General features: G+C 38.8%; 1 protein-coding gene across 1 annotated transcript in view; it reads right to left on the reverse strand.

The window, feature by feature from the left end:
* ergic1 (endoplasmic reticulum-golgi intermediate compartment 1) overlaps positions 1 to 23,633 on the reverse strand; it is a 31,005-nt gene that overhangs the window by 5,779 nt on the left and 1,593 nt on the right. The window contains exons 2-8 of the mRNA XM_079892776.1: positions 17,150 to 17,211; positions 15,551 to 15,623; positions 11,640 to 11,734; positions 6,111 to 6,235; positions 4,334 to 4,438; positions 4,187 to 4,247; positions 1,784 to 1,884 (exon numbers count right to left, since the gene is read on the reverse strand). Of these exons, the coding sequence (XP_079748902.1) occupies positions 1,784 to 1,884; positions 4,187 to 4,247; positions 4,334 to 4,438; positions 6,111 to 6,235; positions 11,640 to 11,734; positions 15,551 to 15,623; positions 17,150 to 17,211 (622 nt within the window). The remainder of the gene's footprint in view (positions 1 to 1,783; positions 1,885 to 4,186; positions 4,248 to 4,333; positions 4,439 to 6,110; positions 6,236 to 11,639; positions 11,735 to 15,550; positions 15,624 to 17,149; positions 17,212 to 23,633) is intronic.

The raw sequence follows: 23,633 nt of genomic DNA on the forward strand, positions 1-23,633 counted from the left end.
GAGCCCGAGCCCGGCCCGAGCCTGTGTAAAATAATAGAAATTAAGACTGAACCCGACCAAACCCGTCGGGTCCCGTCGGGTTCGGGCAAAGATCTTCAGCTCTAATCTGAAGCACGAGCTGTAAAGGCTCCGCCCTCTTCTGGACAGAGGCGGAGCTGCAGCTCATTTGCATTTAAAGGGATACACACAAAAACTGTATCGTTGCTCACACTCAAATAGGGTGAAAAAAATCGGGACACTCCCGAAATCTAAGCTGTTGTCCCAAATCCCGAATCCGGCCCTAATTGTCCCGAAAATGATACTAGTAGTTATTTTCTGATAAATCATTAAAAACTGTCCGTGGAGGTCGAGTCGTCCTCCCCCGCCGGCTGCTCATTGGCTGCAGCATCTTCTTTCTTTTGTTTAATTTCTACAAAGATACCGTAGGAGTGAATATGCACTGATAAGCGAGCGCGAGTTGCCGCAGCCGCGAGGACAGTGAATGTGCAGCCAGTCGTAAAGAGTGATTGATTGGTCACGGCACTGTGTGCAAAAGAGCTTCGGCCTAATGTCTGATGTCGGGTTACACAAAGCAAATCATCTACACAGTTATTTAGTTTTTAGTTTTAAGACCGACAATTTAGTTGTAATAATAATTTTGGCATAAGGCTTATTAGCGTTAGACTATAGCCTGAAAGATCTGAATTACGCACTGTTACAACAGTCATTGTTTTATTTTGGGGTTTTTTGCACAATGACATTTGAGTTCATGATTTTAATGTTGTGTTTTGTGGCAGACTAAAGACTAATGACAGACTGTTGATCTTTGAATAAGAATATGATTGGTTCAGGTTTGAAATTCATTATCTTTTATTATAGGCTATGTAGTCTAATATCATAGTAGGCCTACAAATTCAAGTTTTCAGAGTTGTAGCGTCAGTTCTACATTAAACTACTGTATATAATGTTGGATATAATGTATAATAATGCGCTGGGGGAATATGTGTGTGTCCTGATAATGCCAGATGTCTGATGTTACCAGTAAAAGTGTCCGACATTATATTAAATATCTCTAGTCAGTGAAAGAGTTCAAGCATATTCATCTACAATAATTCAGTATTTTCATCTTCAGAATCATGAATATTGTTATTCTGGCGTCTCTATTGTCCTGTGCTTTGGGTTTCAGCTCCAAGTCCAAGAATATTCATTTACACACACAATGTAACACCAAATTTAGCATTTTAATCAACAGTTCATTTTTTGTAACCGTTTATCATACGTCTTGGGAGTATCATAATAATATTGTATTGTGAGTTCAGTATCGTGATATGTCTCGAATCGGGAGATGAGGGAATCGTTAAACCCCTAATAATTTAGTATTATTGATTTCATATTTACTCATAAAGAGAACGGCTGAAGATCACTCTATAAACATCTATAATCACACCTATATCAAGCCGGCTGCTTCTGGAGGAACCTCGGACACTCAGAGTACAGTTTCTCAGTACGATCACACCACACGCCCTCACATTAACACACATCTCACCAACACACACGCCCTCACATTAACACACATCTCACCAACACACACGCCCTCACATTAACACACATCTCACCAACACACACGCCCTCACATTAACACACATCTCACCAACACACACGTCCTCCAAGTGTCTGCAGAGGTGGTGCTTCATAAAAGAGAGCCATAATTCATCCAGCGTCGATGAAAACCACAGGCATCAGCACAGCGCTCTTATATTTAGACTTCACATGTGTGTGTGTGTGTGTGTGTGTCTCAGATTACCTTGTTTGCCACGGTGTACTGGTAGGAAAACCTCTGCTTGCCCCCCAGGTCCTCGTACACCGTAGGGACGATCTTGAGAATGTAATCGTGAGACGCTAAAGCTGAAGGGAGACAAACGCATGGCTTTATTTCTGTGGAAGTTACACACACACACACACACACTGAAGGATCATGTGACACTGAGGACTGGAGTAATGATGCTGAACATTCAGCTTTGATCACAGGAATAAATTACACTTTACTGTATATTCACATAGAAAACAGATGATTTACATTGTAATAATATTTAACAATATTACTGTTTTTTGTTGTTGTATTTTTGTTGGTGAGCAGAAGAGAGCGACCCCAGTCTTTAGACCGGTGGTGTGTGTATTCAGTGTTTTCCTGCAGATCTGTCAGTTTGATGTCCCAGACAGGATGGTGGATTATTTCATCCGAGTGACGTACTTCTTCTCTACTATTTCTGTGCTGTTTTGTAACTCAATCTGTGTGACTTGTGTTGGGTGGTCAGACACTCTCAGTTACACGAGTGGCAATAGTGCTGTGCTTTTGCTCATTCTTACGGGTTTGAACAAACTCTGAACTCAAAGCGTTTCATCTTGGCATGTTACTCGCCCTGCAACATGTGCACTCCGGACATCAATGACGCCTCAGGTCGTATGGCTATGAGGATTCTTTGCATTATCTGGGGCAAAATATGTGGTAAACTATTTGGTCCAACTGTTAAAGGGGTGGTTGATTATGATTTCACTTTTCTAACTTTAGTTAGTGTGTAATGTTGCTGTTTGGGCATAAACAACATCTGCAAAGTTACGACGCTCAAAGTTCAGAGCAAAGGGAGATATTTGCTTTTAAAGAAATCGCTTTTTAAGGACTACAACAAACGGCTGGTAGAGACTACACCACATTCCCCCGGGTTAGTTACATCACCAACCCTAAAATTCACATAAACCCGCCCCCTGAACACGATTTATAGATCATGACAGAATATGCTAATGAGTAGAAGATAACTACACAAAAGCTACATAAACTCATCAACTAACCATTCAGAAGTTTTTGAAATGTTCAGTTTGTGTGTGTGAGGTAATCGGAGCTGCTAACACACACACACACACACACACACACACACACACACACACACACACACAAGCTCTTGAAGCTCTGCCCTCTGTGCCGGGAGCAGCCGCTCATTTGCATTTAAACAGCGTGTTTTTGCTCACCCTCAAAAAGTGACCATTTTAACATGCTATAAAAAATTATGAAAAATTAATTTTGAGCTAAAACTTCACATATACGATCTGGGGACATCAGAGACTTATTTTACATCAGGACCCCTTTAAAGCCCGTTCACACCAAAGACTATTAACTATAGTCACCAAAGAAATTTAACTATAAAGGTTTAACAATTTTTCTAACTCTAATAGTGTATCCACACAACAACTGTAACGGTATTGCTGGAATCAGAATGATTTTTTCCCAGCTGATGAACAATAAAACACTGACAGCCAATCAGAAGCCATCCTGCTTTGAGAAGCTCGAGCATTTGAAGCGACTGCAGCGATTATAAGAAACAGAGCCATATCGTACATTGGTGTGAATGATAATATGGTTGTTTTAATAGTTTTTGTTCTTGGTTTTAACAGGCCTTTAATGGCAAGAAAAAGTGTCCACTAAAAATCTTAATTTTTCCCCAAATATTATGATACATTTTTGAAAAAAATCATACAATTTTTAACGAGTCACTCTAAATGAACAACCAGCCTTGCCTTGCCAGATATTTCATGAGATGTATTGCCCTCGACACAGTCATGATATCACTTCCTGTTTTATGCTGAAATGTGCAATGCATTTTAACTTAAGATCTAATTATTTATGAAATGATATTATGCATTACAACACACACACACACACACACACACCAAAGCAGTCGGAGCAACTTTACTCTATTTACAGATATGACGAGACACACACGCACAAGTGACGCATGTACGCATTTCCCCCGTGAAAACAATCCCTTCAGGTCTAAAATATTAACACTTATAAGTGTTATTGACTCATTATTTAAATTTTGAGAGTTTTAAACAAGTTTTTTTACATAGTGTACCTTTAACTGATGGAACCTATCATAAAGTGTAACCATGATTGTGAATACTTAAAGTCTTTTTCTTTTCAAGAATTTAATTATTTTAATATGGCTTTTTTTTATTATATATGCGCAGCCTGACATTTTTGACTATTCCCCCCCAAAAATGAAAGTGTCCATCATAGAAAAGGTATAGTCATGTCATTGTATACATGAAGTGCATTTTCAATGTACTTTTAAACAAACAAATAGATAAAACCAAAATGTTACTGTGTCACGTCATTGACCCAGACTATATATACAGAAGGCTAAAGACATACCATTGGACTGAAGTCTGTCGGCTCCCCCTAACGCATTAAACGCCCCCCGGACATGCTGCACCTGCAATTCAACGACATCACAATGACTTATTCATGTTGGTTTTACATCGTCCTTCATCTCTCACTGACTGACGACGGCCTGCCGACCTGAAGCTTCTCCCCGAAGGCCAGTTTGTGTATGACGTGGGTCATGTCAGGGCTCTGGGGCTGAGCCGTCGCGCTGTGTGTCGACACGTGAAAGTTTCCTGGAACCTGAAGAACAACACAACTTATCATTAGTGCTGGAGCGGGTCACAAAAGTCACGGTTCAGATCACTTACGGTTTTTGAGCTACGGATCAGATCAGCAAAAAATCAACTTTGCTTTTCATTTATTACTTAAAGCTCACTTGAAGTTCTTCGATACCGCATCAAAAACTACTAGCCTAACTGATAAAGTTCAACATTTAATAAAAACGAGTGAACAGTCAGTAATTAAATAACAAATACACAGATTACAAGCAGAGATGAATACTAAATACCAAAGTTACAAATTCTAACACTAGTATTCAGGTACTGAAATGAATAATTAAAGGAGAACTCCGGTCAATTTTAACATTGAGCTCATTTTTTTGACAATTTGGAGTGCTGTCAATACAGAGAACAACGACAAAAATCAGTGTTGCCTACACCGAGTTATCCTCTTTTTAAAATGTGCACCCTGTTGACTTCAATGGGGCAAGTACTAAACCTGCTTTTAGCCTCTTAACATCCTTGATGTGTCATTACAAGTGCACAGGTCATGTGAGTGATTCCTTCAGAGTGAACACGAGTGAATCTGACTGCAGTAGATGTGCAAGATATGGATAAAAATGATGTTATTTAAGCCAGCGCAAATACCTGTGTTTACATCCTGTTTTCGGTCGAAGTCCACAGTAGTCGATTGTCAAGTTCACGCGCATAGGTTTAGTACGTATGATCCCGCGCGTGAGATTCACCGTGTTCACTCTGAAGGAATCACTCACATGACCTGGGCACTTGTAATGACACATCAAGGATGTTAAGAGGCTAAAAGCAGGTTTAAAACTTGCCCCATTGAAGTCAACAGGGTGCAAATTTTAAAAAGAGGATAACACGGTGTAGGCAACACCGATTTCTGTCGTTGTTCTCTGTATTGACAGCACTCCACATTTACACAAAAATGAGCTCAATGTTAAAATTGACCGGAGTTCTCCTTTAAGCCTAAATGTAAAATAACACTATTTGTTCACTGTAGAAATTAAATGTAGTTTCATCTTTGTTAAAGCTGTATTTTGTCATTTTATTAACATTAATGACAGACAACAGCAGGAATATTAGGCTGCCGTCACTTTAAGACCGAATAAACTGACAAACATCGGCAACGGTTCACTTCACTTATAACATAACCGATAGATTACTTGCCGAGACGGGTATTTAGACGAGCTTTCTAACATTATTTTGTGTGTATGTGTCCGTTCAAGGGCATGGAAACGCTAAAGAGGAATCAATTCGGTGTCTGAGCGCACAGATAACACGAGTCCTGATTTACCGAGTCCTCTTCTTCTGCACTTAAAATTGTTTGAATGTGTAAACTGGGAAGACAAAACCCGTCCAAATGATAAACTTTCAGTCTATGATGATTAACTGTAGCAGTTAATCTGCGGATCACATGCGTGCCGAACCGCGGGGCAACTGGTCCGTACGGGTCACGCTCAACTGCGATCCGTTGCACCCCTAGTTATCATACAGGCAAACACATCAGATACAATCTCCACTAGAGAGAAAGCGAAAATAGTTTTGAATCTACAAGGACGCCAGTGAAACTGGATACGGCTTCTAGTCTTACGATGAGCAGCTCCACAGGAAACATTCAACACCCGACCGACCAGAAGAGAAGAGCTCAAGTGACGTCAGGCATCTCTTACTTTATTAATACTGAACTCTCCTTCAAAGCGGCAGCCGTGGCCGTTGTTAAGAGGCATCTTCATCGAGTTCTCTATGTGACCCACTTCATGCCGGCCCATCTCGTCCTGGATGTCCAAACCCACCACTGCACACACAGAGGAGGAGCAGAGGAACAGAGACACACAAACACAGACCATTGGAGAGGGACAGGTTTCATTTACATTGTACAAAAGGACAGTTTCTTCAACAGCGTCACCGGTGATGACGATACAGTCAAACCTTCATTATTCAGACTCCTTCAACATTTCTCACATTATCAGTTTATTCACTATAATGGTGATGAAATATGAGCAGAACTCAGAGTTATGAACTCAGTTGATATTTGACTGGTTTTGTCCGTCCTTCTGTTAGACTGTCTCACACATGAATTATGTTGAATATCTGTCAGCTGTTAAATTTAACTACACAATTAGATAATACCAGTTTAGCTCAACCAATCACCAAGCAATGCTTCATTGTGTTCAGTCTGTGTGTAAAAAGAGCATTAGTTATTAAAGAAAACACACTTCAGCAAAACATGATCAGCTCAAAGTGTCTGAATCATTTTTGGTCCCTAATGTTTTATAAATGTTACTGGTAGTCGCTGTGTGAAGAATATTTGGGTATAATATGTCACAGTTTACTGTATTTTGCTCTCCTCACTAACAGAAATGAACTATAGTGTCCTGATCACACTAGTAAATATCACAAAAAATATATCTGGTGTCTGAATAATTTTTGCTTTGACTGTACAGAGGTCCCAAAAAACACTTAAGACATTAAAAAGGATTAATTTTTGTACATCTGTTTAAAAATCAAACATTGCTTTGATGACTTTCTCTTGTAATAACATTCAGAAATGTTCAAGTTTGACTCGGGATGTTGATTAAAAGGAAAAGTACATCTAAAACAACTCCTGGTAGATGTGAAAACCTTTTTAATCTGCATGAAGCTGGAAACGCAGTGCACTCAGGAAGAAAACAGATCGGTGTTTAAGGTCGAGGCGAGTTGGAACGACACTTGAGAGCTATGGCAGATTTCAGTGACTGAAGTGGAGTTGTTCCTCCAAGTGTTAGACCTGTAATGAGCCATGAGGACTCACTTCTGTGACATTCACAGCCCTGTTTACTCCAGGTGTTGAGATGTGTTTTGGTGGATCGGATCAGAAGTGGACGACTCTAAACACAGGTGTAAACGGGTCTGAGACGCTTTGAGCTCGTCCACTCTCCAGCACTTCCAGAGGGAGTTAAACACACACTGCTTTTACTAGTGTAAACGCTCATGTGGTCGAATGTGTTCGATTACAAAAGCCCGTCTTCTCTCCGTCTGCTGACCTCATGCGTAACATTATGGGAAACGCTCGAGCCAGACGGGCTAGATACAAGTTTGGTTTGAAGATGAGAAACGTACCATGCACAATGTTCTCACCATTCCTGATTTCTAACACACACTCACAGCGTTCGGCTGGTCTTGAGACTGTCAGCGCACAAATGAAAGATGCTGATCTTTATATTCATATGTAAATTGCATAAGCTTATTTTTGTCCATTAGATTTAAAGATCTGAAAAACCCATATATTCACCCGCCCACAGACCCTCCCCTTGAAGAAATCAGGACAGAAGTGGCTGAATGTGGACAGAAGAGACTAAAACACCAGGTGTAAACGGGAATGTGTCCCTCCTCTACTTGTGATCCAATCCACCAAAACACATCTGGGTGTAGACAGGGCCTATGGATCCTGACAGTTATAGGCCAAGTTATTTTGGGGTGAACCATCGCGAACAAGTTCATGTTGCAGCAAAAATCATTAAGCACAACTGTTCATTCGACCTTTCCCAGTGTGTGGTAGCAGATCTTCTGACGCTGTGGTGTGTGTTATACTAAGAGCATGTTGTCCTGTGGCCCAAGGCTATTTTAAGACTGCCTTCCAGAGAAAGCAGCACTGGCTCTTTCCTCTTATGATGACAGGTACGACTACGATTCATGATCTCAAAAGAGCAAAAAACGAAAGGCCAGCCATAAACTGAATGGAAGAATGAATCCATTAAAGTTTTCCAGGGAGTTTGACGATTCCCAGTGAAGTAAAGCACTGACGCTGCTCTGGTCGCTCACACTGATTAGGCACTGGAAGACTTAAACCACGACATCTACAGCTTAGACTCAATCCAGTAAACTACAACCACACGATCTCCACTCGTTAAGGGGTAAATGTGCGAATGGAAACTTTTCATTGCCCTTTTAAGTGCAATCTGACGTGTGCCCAGAACACTAAAGGTCTTGCACGGGTTTCTCAGCAAGCGCTGAAAGGAAAAAGCATCCACATTTTCCACAAACACACGAGTGTTGAAAAGTGACGTTGTAAAGGAGGGAACGATGTGTATGTCTACAGAGATAAATAATTTAGCACAGTAATAGTGACAGCACGAAAAAGCCCCGTGTAGTTTTACGGGAAACATCCGTTTCCGAGGATCATCAATTATCATTTACTATGGAATTGATTTTAATGTCTTATGATTCATTTATACAATATTATTGCTCTTATAATCAGACTTTTCATCTAGAAGACAATAAAGTGAGCAAAAAAAAAACCCAAAAACTGTCAGAATTTCACAGAGACTTGAAAAAGCCACTAAATAACCACCAGAAAACCAACCACAGCACCTTAGCAACCACTCAAAGAGGCAGTCAGTGCCCTAGCAACCAGCCTTTTCCATGGGAAATACCCTCTGACACATTCTTCAGAAAAGGTAAAACTCGATTTCTACTTGAAAACAGTAAACGAGGGCATTACTCGGATCACAGCGAGGCTGGCCTTCATGACTCATAACAAGGGCAGAAAGACTCGGGTTTCAGTCACATATGCTCCATTAAAGAGAAAAACCTCTTCCATAATAGGCAAAACCCCTATTTCTCACCCATGAGGACGGCTCACGATGTTGTTCTGAACATAGTTTGGCCTTTGTGTAATGTGTGTGAAACAGCCGGTTGCAAATGTCTTTCCAAACTTCTGAGGATCTGCCCAGAGTGACATCAGAGCTGACCACAATTCCTCTGAGGGTGCTGACCTTCAGAAACAAGCCACTTTACACACAAATCTCAACTTTGATATATATATATATATATACAGTACTGTGCAAAAGTCTTAGGCATGTTAATATCCCCACCCCAAAAATGTCCCCCAAAAATGGTTTTAAGTCAGTTATTTATATCTTTTGCTGTAGTGTGTCAGTAGGAAATATCAGTTTACATTTCCAAACATTCTTTTTGCCATTGATTGTAATAATCCAGTGAGATTTGTGTATGCACAAGGAGTCTGACAACAGCCGGTATGATCTGATCTCTCCATCATCGAGTCCGTCTGTGATTACATGAAGAAACAGAAGAAACTGAGACAGACTAAATCCAGAAGAACTGCGGGAACGTCTCCGAGACGCTTGAAGAAACCTTCCTGCAAAGCTACAGGACTGGGAAAAGCACTGGCACTTGTGTTAAAATGCTGTAAAGTGAGAATGCTTTCAAAAATAAAATCACAAATTGAATTTATTTATGATTTAACTTCTATTAACAAATCCAAATCAATATATGGTGTAACGACCCTTTGCGTTTAACCGGCTTTTGTCCAGGTACACTTGCGCATAGTTCTTCAGGGAGCTTTGCAGGAAGGTTTCTTCAAGCGTCTCGGAGACGTTCCCGCAGTTCTTCTGGATTTAGTCTGTCTCAGTTTCTTCTGTTTCTTCATGTAATCACAGACGGACTCGATGATGGTGAGATCAGATCACACCGGCTGTTGTCAGACTCCTTGTGCATACACAAATCTCACTGGATTATTACAATCAATGGCAAAAAGAATGTTTGGAAATGTAAACTGTTATTTCCTACTGACACACTACAGCAAAAGATATGAATAACTGACTTATTTACTGGGGGGGGGGGGGGGGGTATTAACATGCCTAAGACTTTTGCACAGTATATATATATACTTTTTTTTTGCAACAAAGCGCCGGTTGCAAAGCATTTGTCCTTCATTTCACTACGTTGTAAATAGAACGAGGCATCAGTTTTCTGTCTGTTTCCATTATTTATTTTTTATTAACATGACAATGAGTTGAATCAATATTTACTCACCCTCACCTCTAAAGCTGTATGAATTTCTTTCTTCTGCTGAACACAAAAGAAGGTATTGTGAAGAATGTCGGAAACCAGGCAGCTGATGAACCCAGTTGACTTCCATGGTAGTTTTCCCCTTACTATGGAAGTTTGGTGTGGATGTTTGATTGCCCATATTCTTCAAAGAATCTTTTGTGTTCAGCAGAAGAAAGAAACTCACACAGGTTTGGACCAACTTGAGGGAGAGTACATGATGACAGAATTTTCATATTTGGGTGAACTGTCCCTTTAACTGCTTAATGCATGCACATTTTGGGACTTGAAAGAGTGGACCCCATAGCTTCACATTATAACCACTGAAAGATCTAAGACATTTTCTAAAATAACTGAAAATGTGTTCATCTGAAAAATGATTGACATATGCATCTCGAACGGCTTGAGGGTGAGTAAATCATGGGTTTAATATCATTTTTGGCCAAACTATCCCTTTAAACCAGTCATGAAGAAGAAACATTTGTAAGTTGCTTGGATAAAAGTGTCTGCATGCTGAATGATTAAATGCTTGGTGAAACTAATCACTGGATCCATTGTTCGATGATCCTAATTAGGGTTTGGAGATGCAGCTAACAATCTGTTTGTTTGTTTTTTTCAGCCATTTGTCATCTCTCAATATTGATGTAATTGCTGAGATCTTGTATGATAAGCTATAAAATTATATTTTTCCCAATTTATTTTGAATACAGTCACAAAAACAAAATATGTAATACATATTTACAAATTTGATGATTAAATATAATCAATAACCACACTTTCCACTAAATGAACACAGGAAATAATATTTAACCATTAAGTATACCTGATAAAAAATAACCGTGATATTCACAGTGTTGGTTATTTTTGTTTCACCAGCAAAGTCATGTGATCGCCCAGCCCTAATCCAAATAACAAGTGACTATCTATCAAGTCACAATAGGAAAAAGGTTATGTGTCTGAATCATTTACGCAAACATGACATATCAAATAACGTTTGGCAAATCATTGTGCAGATGCATTAACAAATATAAGAATGTCATTTCCTCATACGCTTGCTCACGTATGACCATTCGATTTCCTGTTGAGTTACAAAACAGCGCGTCTGATTGAGGTAAAAGGTCCATCCTAATCCGTCTGAGAGAAAACCATGCATCAACACAATACTCAAAACGAGACTCGTGTGGGAGGCCATTGAGCATCGTTTCCTCTCATAATCTACGTCAACGAATTATGATCCCATACCAACAGTAAACTCGCAGCTAACGCTCCAAACAACACTCATAACATGTCAACAGCGGATCATGTGATACACATGAGGACAGAAAAACATCATTCAGAAGAGTATTTATGTATTTTATGTATATACTCACAATCACAGTGTAAGTTTGGCAAACTGATGTTTAAACTCACTTCTATCTTCCCCCCACTGTCCTTATCAGGGTCATCCACATACAGTTCATTCACTCTGTAAAACACACATGAAGACACATGCATTCAGTGTAGTTCTGACACTGTAAAGGTCATCAGGTCATCGGCGGAAGTTAAAGATCTAAGCTTGACAGTAAAAGGCCAGAATGACATTAATTGCAGGTTTGGTTTCCTCACTTCCCCCGATGAACAACACATGAAAGAAGTTGACAAACAGACAGCGAAGTCTATGTCTTGTGTCAAACCGAGGTCAGACTTGGGTCAGAAAGTCAGTGTGAATGCAGATGAAAAACATCTCAAGATTCATTTGAAAATAAAACATTTTTATTAAAAAAAAAGAGAAAGAAAAAGGAGTCATGAATACCCTGACCCGTTCTTGAGGTTGAGCTATTTATATTATCGAGCTACATTTTCCATGTCACAAAAAGCTCAAAACATCCTATTTTTAAGAGTGATCTCTGTGACATCATTTCCTGTTTTAAGACTTTCTTTCTTACAGCAAAATGGCTACATGTTGGTTGCACCACTGACCTTGATCTGGGGTGGGAAAACATTTTCAAATATTAATATTTTTAAACAGAACAGCTTCACCGATTATTTTATACGATAATAACACAACTTTTAGTCAATGAATAAAAGGAGGAGACTATTGTAGAAATAACACACAAACCTTATTTTTAACATTAGAGCGGACTAATTTGTAACCAAGTCTCGGGTCTCATTCATTTCCATTTTTTTTTAGCTGTACAAAAACTGTCCGTTATGCTGCTTGATATTGCAAAATGGTATTTGTTTTTATATTATTTAAATGTATTATCACAAATGGTTTTAAAGTTCACTGCACTTTGTTACTCTTCTAGTTATTTCCCTATAATGGCTAATGAATCTTAAAGTCCCCCTGTGGTGTAAATCCAGCTTTTAATGTTGTTTATGTGTCTATGTGGTGTTTTTAATCTGCTTTAAGACAAAGCATGTGTAAACTCATAAGTCGACACCATTGCTGAGTATTTCCTCCTTAAAACTGCAGTGAACCAAAGACAGTCTCAAACACACGCTTTGAAATCGCTGGTGTTTCTGACGTCACAAACTACCTTGTAACCAATCAGATCAACGTGTGATCGTCAACCAGTGGATCTCTGAGCTGAGTGAGTGAGTGGAGGCGGGGCTCATTTGCATATTCATAGAACCGCGCATACTAAACGAGGCAAGGGTGTCGAGTTACATTCAAGATATTTTAAGGCATGAAGACACTTTTTTCAAGCAAGAAAATGTTTAAATATGTAATTTTGGTGATCAAAGATGAGTTTTAAGGGATACAATTACTGATACAGGGGGACTTTAAGTTTCGCACATTCACAAAGAATAGATTACTTCCAAGTTGCAAAATAAGGTGGATATGGCAGTTGTGAGATTTGGAGGTGCCAGCCTTGAGTTAAAGGTGCTGTATGTCATTTCTTGACTGTACTAAAACAAAAATATTATAATATGTTTGCAGATATTTAGGAAACACACTAAATTCACACACTTGTTTCTCTAAAAAGGCAATGCTTCAGCCAGTTACTCTACTTCTGAAACGTGCGCTCCATCTCTAAATGTCTGTTCCTGATTTGTTCTGTTATCAGGCCCAATGCAAATGCAGCCAGTAATGTTTCGACACCACGGGTTGCCAGCTGGCCGAAAACACAGCGATGAAGCCAGCACACACACTGGGTCAGTGATCACAGATTACACCCGCCCTAAAGCGTTCCTTTCCATTGTCCATTACGCGCGTTTCTTTTGCGTGTCCTTAAAGGGGATGTCTAATGGTATTTCATACATTCTGACTTATTTACACCGTTAAAAGAGTTGAATTCTCATGCTAAACATGGCCAAAGTTTTTAAAAAAACGAGTTGGACGTATGACAGAGTATTTCTGTGCCTAAACTTCGGGATTCGTATAAGTTTTGGAAAAAATTTAAAAAACATCATAAAAGGTGGAATTCCTTCCACACACACACATCAACCAGAGAGAGAGAGCGCGAGAACAACCATCAATGTGCTTCGTCTGGGTTGCGGTCCGGAAGCCGTCGGGAGGAGCTCGGCTGTTTTCAGGAAGACTCGGTGTAGCGTATCTGTCTAAATCTGATAAAACTAATCTAAATCTGATAAAAGACTCTTCGGAGATATGAAGGATGCAGTACTACTATATATGAAGAGTTCAGATGCAAAAGCCTCTGAGTGCCATCTGAAATTTTCTTCTAGAATGATCATTTTTATCAAGCTTGTATATATAAGTTCAGTAATTTCACTTAAATGGCAATGAAAATTACCTATTCATGTCATTTAAGTGAAATTACTGAACTTAAATATACATATCTGTATATTTACATATACATATATACATAAGCATGTGTAGCATGTATGAAGTGCTGTTTGCTAGCATGAGTCAAAAGAGCCAAACCTCATCTCTATACGATGTTCTGATACAGAGATATAGGTCTTGCAAAACGGTTGCTAGGGTACTCAAGTTTGGTTGCTATGGAGTTGCTTGGGAGCTGGAAGCTTTAAACTTAAGAAGTTTAAAGTGGTTTGAAGTTTGAAGTAGTTTACGAGTTTTTGAGTTTTGAGTTTATAAGTTTAAATGAGTTTAGAGTTTACAAGTTTAAATGAGTTTAAGAGTTCAGAGTTTATTAATTTATGAATTTAAGAGTTCATAAGTCTATGAATTCATGAGTTTATAAGTTAATTAGTATATAAGTGCATGAGTTTAGAGTTTATAAGTTTAAAGAAGTAAATTTAGTAGTTCTTATGTACTCAAGATTAACATGAGATTGGCAGACACTGTGTGTTATGTCCCCTTTGAACTGGCAACCCGCATGAGGAGGAGGGAGCGGCGGAAACAACGCTCTCCAATACCCATTTCAGCCACTAGCTGTCAATATTACACACTGCACCTTTAACGTCTGCGTGAACCGGAAGCTGAGACCGACTTTACTTCAGTAATGCGACACATGTTCCCAGTGAATCCACATGGCTTGTTTCTTTCCACTGGGAATTGATTGGATCTATAACAGTAGGCGTTTCATTCGGCAGACCGACAGCTGGACGGATGTCAAACTGACGTCATCAGAGATGGCCACTCCTGACGGGTTTCGATTAAAGATCACGAAAACATTGGTTTTTTTTTTGTGAATTAACTTGCATGGATGAATTTTTACCACAAGACTACTAATGCGAACTAACAACGTAAAATTTTGATTTCAGCCAATCTTCTTTTCTGATAACATTTGAAATTACTGTAAACTGTAGTACATAAACGTAAACATTTGTACTCAAGGGCGTAGATTTGGTTTGAACATTGGGGGGGTTGAAGTTTGGGTTCTGCATATTTTTCATGTGATCATGGTATACATATTGAGGGGGTTGTAATGCATAGATTTAAATATTGGGGGCTTTATCTCCCCCCTAACCCCCCCACAAATTACACCCCTGTTTGTACTCGACGTTTTTGAAAGTTTATATTAAACTGTCTGAAAACAAAAAAGTTAAAAAAAAATTCACTACCTATCTAAATACGTTCACCTTGGTCCATTTATGTACATAATAAGAGTATAAACTATATAAAAATCCCATTACCATTTGTATCGTTAGATATTCTCGTAAGTACATATATAGTAAAGATTTTATGTACACAATAAGAGCACTGTAATAAATGTTATTATTACATAGTAGTTAAAGAGACTTGATATAAAGTGGGACACACTTATTAAAAAGTAGCCAAATTTATGATACCGTTTTTAGATTTTAAACCAGACCTTGTTTTCTCCATTATAATCTGAGCACAGGCATGTTTGATTACAGCTTTCATACATACATTTCTGTAGCGATGAATCCTGTCAGCTCTGAGAGGAAGAGGAACAGCATGAAGACGCAGCAGCACACTGAAACTGAGGGACAACACAGCATCAGAGACATCACTTTCACCCCAGAGTAACATCGCTAACACTCCACAATAAGGTTCATTACTCAATGTATTAACTAACATGAACTAACTATGAGCAATACATTTGTTACAGTAATTATTAATCTTTGTTAATGTTAGTTAATAACAATACAGCTGTTCATTGTTCATGTTAGTTCACAGTGCATTAACTAATGCTAACAAATACAACCTTTGATTTTAATAACGTATTAGTGAATGTTGAAATTGATATTAACTATTTTTGTTCATTCTTAGTTCATGTCAACTAATGTTAAGTAATGAACCTTATGTAAAGTGTTACAGTGACATTTTCCGTCCGTGTTTGCTGAAATCAACTCATTAGAAGTGACATCATTTCTCTAAATTATATCTGACTATGCAAAATGAGTGTGTGTGAAAGTCAACAGGCCGTCGCCTAAGGCGCATTAACGTTCGTGGCTTTATTGCTCTGGTTAATGTAATCGTTACGTGTTCAACGTGTGACCAGATGAGTCAAAGTAAGAACCAGCGAGTGCATATTTACATGGAGACCGTCTCCAGTGAGTCTCAGGTCATGTGACTCTGTGGTTGACACGTCATCCTGAGACTCCGGTTCATTCCAGTTTACACAAGCTAATGTTTAGCTATAACACAAACAATAAGGCGTGTCGCTATGACACATTCGCTCACGGACTCAGGTTCATCATGGGCTATATCACTTGTTCCACATTTATGAGGATAATACTGGGAAAGATTTACATGTCAATGATTGATTTTCCTTTCAGTTTACTGAAGTTATATTAACTACACTAAAACGCTTTGAAGACAGTCGTTTAAACTAGACAAGATGACGTTATATTCTTTAAACACGGTTGATTAAATCACACTGATTTTAGCTTATTGTCTGTTTCTATATATATTAACTTTAAAAGCACAGTTGATTAAATCGAAGGGACTATTGATTTTTCTTTCCAGTTTTCATTTTGTTAGCTATAAGGAAAAGCTTTAAAAGTCTGAACAGATGGCATTATCCAACTTAAAAGTCACGTCTGTTTATCTTTCAAACCACAGATATTTACCCTGATATCTTATTCACATGCAGAACTGGTTTATCAGCTAAATATTTAGGTCGCGTTCAGGGCTGGTCTCGGGAAACATGACTAAACATGAAGTTATTCCCTCGAGGCCACAACAACAAAGGACAGGGCCATAGTAATGAGTGTGTGTGTGTGTGAGTGTGTATTATATCATCGTGAGTCAAATGGCAACACCTAATGTTACAAACATCCATCCTTACGAAAACTGAGGGAACAATGAGGCATATATGCAGGACAACAGTTAGGAAACTAGAAACTGAGTCAGCAAATTGGTTTGGGAAACCTGTGGATCAAAGCTGGAAGCGGCAGATGAGCAACAGGCTGTAAACCAGTGCCAGATGAAGCGAGATATTGGGTGATTGGAGTGGATGAGGGTCTATGATGGGAAATAGGCATTATAAACATCAGCACTCACTGAACGCTCCGGTGTACGTGGGCTGGGTGAGATCTTTAGGCACTTTCCTGTAGATGTCGAACCTGGAAGGAAGAGAAAGAGGGGAAGAAAAGAAAGGTAAACACTGTGTTCTCCTGTGTGTGTGTGTGAGAGCACATTGTGTTCCCGGCGCATTACAGAGCAGTTGAGGAATGTGAAGTATGGGCTGTAGTCTCAGACGCAACAGTCTGGCACGACCCCTCCGCTCCTGGAGCTACACCTCAACCCCGCTTCACGATCCCGACCCTCAGGCCTCAGTGCGGTCCACACACACCCGTCACGGGTCAGGGAGCAAACAATGGACATTTCACAACCACACACACACACTCGGAAAAGACCCGTCAGACTAGCTATGCATCTTTAAAACAGCATTCATTTACTTGCAGTTTGACGTTTTGGTCGCTTGCTTCTTTCAAATTTATTTTTTAATTTTTTTATTTAAGTAAGTAATGTTAAAGTTAATTTCATGAATATAACAATAACAACTAAATAAAGTCAAATAAAGTTGGTCAGGATGAATTCTGGCATGTTTGAAGTTTAAAGCAGTTTTAGCTTTTTAGGTAAGCAGGCTTAAAGTTTTTAAGGCAATACAGTCTTTTAGAAAAACACACCATGAATTAGCAAATCGCTAACATGTTTTAGCCAGTACATGGCAGATAGCCTACATATTAAACAATATAGCTGCAAGCAGCAAATATTGGGGCCAAGCGCAAAGAAGAAAAAACAACAAGACATGCCTGGGAGTGTCAGATCAACTGCAACAATGAGCAATTGAAGACATTTAAAGATGATTTTAGGCTAAATGGCTGAAAACTCATATATACAGTAACTAATAATATGATTTAATGGTGGCATATACTGACTTTCGTGATGATCACCAACGCATTCGTAAAGTATAGCATTTTATATCGTAATACTATATTGTAGTTAATGCCACTTTCATGTTTTGTTCTATTATAGCGCCAACAAGAGACACAATCCCACCATTTTGTATGTGTCCTCAGAGTGAGCCCATACATATGTGTGTCAAATTTGGAGAAAATATCTCATTTTGTTTTGGAGTTATAGACATTTATATCTACGAGAACATAACTTTGTTTGCATTTTTTTGCCACATACTATCAAAATTTTGACATTAGGATATAGCCAACTACCTATGTTTCCAATTTTCCTATGGAAGTTTCGTCTCGATCAGACTAACGGTTTCGAAGATGGGAAAATTGGATATCATTCGACTCGACATGACGCTCCGAATCTAACGCCAAAATGTCCATGTTTCTCCGGACCAGTAGGTGGCACTGCGCCGAAACGCAGCATGTAACCTCAGGTCGTGCTTATGATGACATGTACCAAGTTTGGTCTGAATACGATAAAGCGTTGCGGACATACCTCTGGGCTAGTTGCTAGGCTTTGCTAATGACGGACGGATGGATAGATAGATCATTTATGTCAAATATGACTATAAAAATTGTTCTTTTGATTCACCCAGAAAAATTAATCAATATATGATATTTGTAATCCTATTAAATAAGGAACACAGTCACTGCACAGCTGTCAAAGTCATGAGGTTGATTAACGGAAAAGAATCAACCCTCGGTTCGTTTGAGACGACACCGGGAACGAGGCGCACAGTCGATGCGCAACATTAAACCCCCCTCAGGAATGTGTTCAATCCCTGACTTTTTAAGGAGCTCACAAACAAAGCCAAACTATCCAGCTCAAAGTGTCTTGTGCCCTTTTTGGGCTCTGAAACTCTCACGGCTACATCAGCGCTCGGCTCCAACCCCCCAAAACACTTACATCTGTGAATATTTCTGTGAGCATTTCTCGCAGTGAAACGACCCAAGCTGACGCAATGCGGGAGGGGGAGACTTCCTCTCGAAGCTGTACACACACACACACACACGGTTCACAGTGTTCTGAGAGAAGAGCTCACAGGATGTAGAAGGCAACTAACCCTATTGTGTGAAACCCAGAAGGACACGCTGTTCTTAAACTGCACTGACGTCTTCATTAAAAGTGCTGTGAAAGACCTGCATTGGTACAGGAGACTGATATACCACAGATACCACAGAAGTGACAAGCTTTATCGCTACACATCCATCATTCAGATCAGCCTAACAACAACAACATCTCTCACCATCTAAGGAAATGCATCATTATCACTCTCAGATGGTTTACACTGCTTATACCAGTACAAAAGATTATCATCATATGTGAATTTGTACTCATTTGTAAGTTTTCAAACAATCGGCTCATGCCTTAAAGGTGCATTGTGTGATATTTAAGAGGATCTGTTGACAGAAATGCAATATCATACACATAACTGTGTTTTCAGTGGTGTGTAAAGACTTTACATAATGAACAGTTATGTTTTTATTAGCTTAGAATGAGGCGTTTCTCTCTACACACAGGTCTCCTTACATCGACATGTTTCTACGGTGGCCCTGAATGGACAAACGCGTTTTGTCACTGTGTTGTTCTTTGTGTAAAGAAGCTATAGCTAAAGTCAGCGAATAAAACACTGACACAATGATGAACAGGTGACAATAATACTCACAATAACATATCGTTTTACTGAATCAAGTAAACCTAATTTCTTAATTAATCTTTGTAAAGAAACCTCATTGCTGAACTGGCTACTCTCTGCTGTCTCAGACGACGACATCACTTCCTGTCGGCCACCGCAACTTCTGTTGGGTGCAATTCACAACCTCACCACTAGGGCTGCTAAAATCACACACAGCACCTTTAATGGACACATTTCTATTAGGAAAATGGAATCTAATGGTTTGAAAATAGTTTTCCAATGGAAACATGTTAATTTCGCAAAAACTCCCATATATCGCATTTACAGGTCACCTGACGTATGATCATTCTTTAAAGGCGGCACGGTGTGTTTGGACAGAAATACGAGAAAGATTTCTGTATCAAACTCATAAAAGACAAAAGTATTACAGTAATACTGGATTACTGAACAAAGAAATGCCACAGTTTATCAAGAGCTTGAAGCAGAAATGAGGGAGAAACACCCAGAAACTCCTCATATGAGCCGCTCTCAGTACAAGAGGACTTCCTTGCCATTAATGTTGAAACACGCATGTCTCCTTCCATTAGCAATAATGGCTAGTGCGGTGACTGGGAGATACGTAAACCTACTAACATCCATCGCCATGATGTATGGAATGATTTGTTGTGAGAGAAAAAAATGACGTTTTAGTTGCATAACATCGGTTAACGGAAACGGTGTCATTTCGCAACAGTTTTTTATCGACATTTAGAAACTATTGCAAAAATGTAACGGAAATGCGGCTAGTGACATCAGGTTTAGTGCTGGACCTTAATCTCTTCTTCTTTTTTTCTAAAAAAATCACATATTTCTGTTTGAATCATATTTCACATCATACAAAATCACCTCTTCATAAAATATTTTTTCCCAGTGATGCCATAGAACAGGGATGGGCAACTTCGGTCCTGGAGGGCCACTGTCCTACAGAGTTTAGCTCCAACCCTGAAAAATCACCTTTCTAGTAATCCTGAGGACCTTGATTAGCTTGTTCAGGTGTGTTTGATTAGGGCTGAAGCTAAACTCTGTAGGACAGTGGCCCTCCAGGACCGAAGTTGCCCATCCCTGCCACAGAAGAACCACCCTTCACTGATCAGGTCCTAAAATAACCATTTTTGTTCTTAGTGTGAAGAACATTTTAATAATCTAAAGAACTTTTTTCCACTATAATGAATCTTTAGTGCAATTGAAAGGTTCCCTGGATGTTAAAGATTCTTCATGGAAACATAAGCCACTGTACCACCGCTGTGTCAAACCGAACTTAAGACAGTTTATAAGAATGATTTATAACCGAACCAATAAGCTGGAAATTAGGGTTGGGTATCATTTAAATTTTCATCGAATCCTTATTTTAATTCCAATGAGGTAAAAAAAACCCTTGAATATCATTTACATTTATTCTAAATCTCATTGCAAAACATTTAATTGTATCCGAATATCATGAACACAAATCAACAGGCTAAAGAACACTTACACTTATACCATCACAAAAAACTACTAGCCTAACTAATAAAAATTTCAAGCATTATTAAAAACAAGTAAACACTCAGTAATTAAAAAAGAACAAATAAAAAAAATTACCAATCGTACAAATAAATACAACTGAACAAAGACTCGATTGAAATAAACAGTGTTTTAAGATTTTCAGGTGTTCAGGTTCAGAAACTGTAGTCAAATGTAAAAAACAGGCCACTTTATAAATAAAATATCTATTACAAATATAGTTACAGAAGTTATTCAGTCAAGAACAGTTTTCTTCTGTTGTTTGATTACGGTTATCATCGAGACGACAGCAGGTTTATTAGGTGTCACTGTCACTTTAAGAGCTGCACGGATCCAATATACTGATACACGCGTTTACTTCAACTGTTTACATTCACTTAAGACATAACCCACTTTGTTTACAGGGATATCTTGACATATTTTTGCCTGTATTTGACCATTCATGTGCAAAAAGACGCGGAAGACAACTCGGTTCAGTCTCGCGCACTTTATAGTGTGCATGCTGCAAAAACAGCGTGCGCTTGAATGCTTTAAAATCATATTAAAATGCATACAAAGCGAAAATGCATTCAAAAGGATTTTCTTTTACAACAAATATTTGATTAGTGAAAATATAACCGGAAGCGTTTGTTATAACTGCTATATATGCCAGTGAAGAACCTTTACTTTCAAGAGTGCACAAAACCCTTTCAAGTCTACAAACATGTTCATCTCTTTACTTGTACAGCAGTGAGACGAGTCTGGCGTCTTGGATTCCCTCTGGTTCTCCACACAGCTGCACACAGCTCAGAGAAGCGTGTTGCACAACAGGAGGAACTTTTACACGTTCCCCAGGCTCGGATGTACCCACAGCTGCTCTGAGAGGCCATACGTCAGACACACACACGTGTTATCACACAACCAAAACATGTGCCAAAATAGTATTATTACAAAGTGGGAAAGCAGGAATATGTGTGTAGCATCCATGCGTTTATGAAAGCATCCCAGGATGAAGAGAGCGTTTAGTGTCTATCGGACATGTTTTAAAGGGGCCAGATTCAACACTGTTGATTTTATAGGGTGTAACAATATATCGCAATATAAAAAGTTAGTTTTAGCGTCAGTTCTACATTAAACTACTGTATATAATGTTGAATATAATGTATAATAATGCGCTGGGGGAATATGTGTGTGTCCTGATAATGCCAGATGTCTGATGTTACCAGTAAAAGTGTCCAACATTATTTTAAATATCTCGAGTCAGTGAAAGAGTTCAAGCATATTCATCTACAATAATTCTGTATTTTCATCTTCAGGATCATGAATATTCTTATTCTGGCGTCTCTATTGTCCTGTGCTTTGGGTTTCAGCACCAAGTCCAAGAATATTCATTTACACACACAATGTAACACCAAATTTACCATTTTAATCAACTACATTTTTTGTAACCGTTTATCATATGTCTTGGAGTATCGCTATAATATGGTATTGTGAGTTCAGTGTTGTGATATGCATCGAATCGTGACATGAGGGAATCGTTACAGCCCTAATAATTTAGACAGAATTATTGCACATCATCTGTTTAACGATTCATCAATGATCAAATGCGCTGTGGATTATTATTACAGATTGGCTTGGACAGTTGTGGTACTGTGAGGTCAGCTGACAGGAACGAGCTGTGGTAAAGTGTGTGTTACACCGCTGGAGGTTTATGAGTGTATTCTCAGGCAAACACCACCACTCTCTGCGTGTGTCTAAAGGGGAAGCCATGCATGCTGACGGTTCACTTCAGGCCTCGTCACTTTCATTATTCTACAGACGAGCTGAAAGGGGGCGTGACTGTAAACAAGGTTGTGTCGTCGCCGTAGCAACCGATATTCAAGTGTTGTGACGCAATATTACGACACATCTGCACATGCTCTGTGTGATTGTTCTTCACAGCCAAAGACAACAACGCTGGATGTTCAGAGATACACATAACAACTGTCTAAACAGCCTAGGAGAAAAAAATATGTCGAAACTTTTCCCCGCCTTAGAAAGTCCAGATACATGAAACATAATCCATTAATCCAGAATCTGTCTACGTCATATTACAGTCTCAAGACAAACTACATCATTAGGTTGATGGACTATTTTTATATTTACTTCATTTGAGGAACATATGAATAATAAATTACACACGTTATTACACATTAAAAATGCAAAATGAAAAGCATTTGGATTATATTACAGCACCTGACAAAAAATATATTAAACTAGTTTCCTCATATCTTGACTTATGTAATATGTGAAATATATAGAAATATGTGACGTATAATAATTACAGATAAATTTAACTTGGACTACTGTCAAATCGATTCAACGCAATTAATCACATCTAAAATAAAAGTTTGTAAATATATATTTGGTGTGTATATA

The sequence above is a fragment of the Squalius cephalus genome, assembly GCF_949319135.1.
Source record: "Squalius cephalus genome assembly, chromosome: 14".
Taxonomy (NCBI): Eukaryota; Metazoa; Chordata; class Actinopteri; order Cypriniformes; family Leuciscidae; genus Squalius; species Squalius cephalus.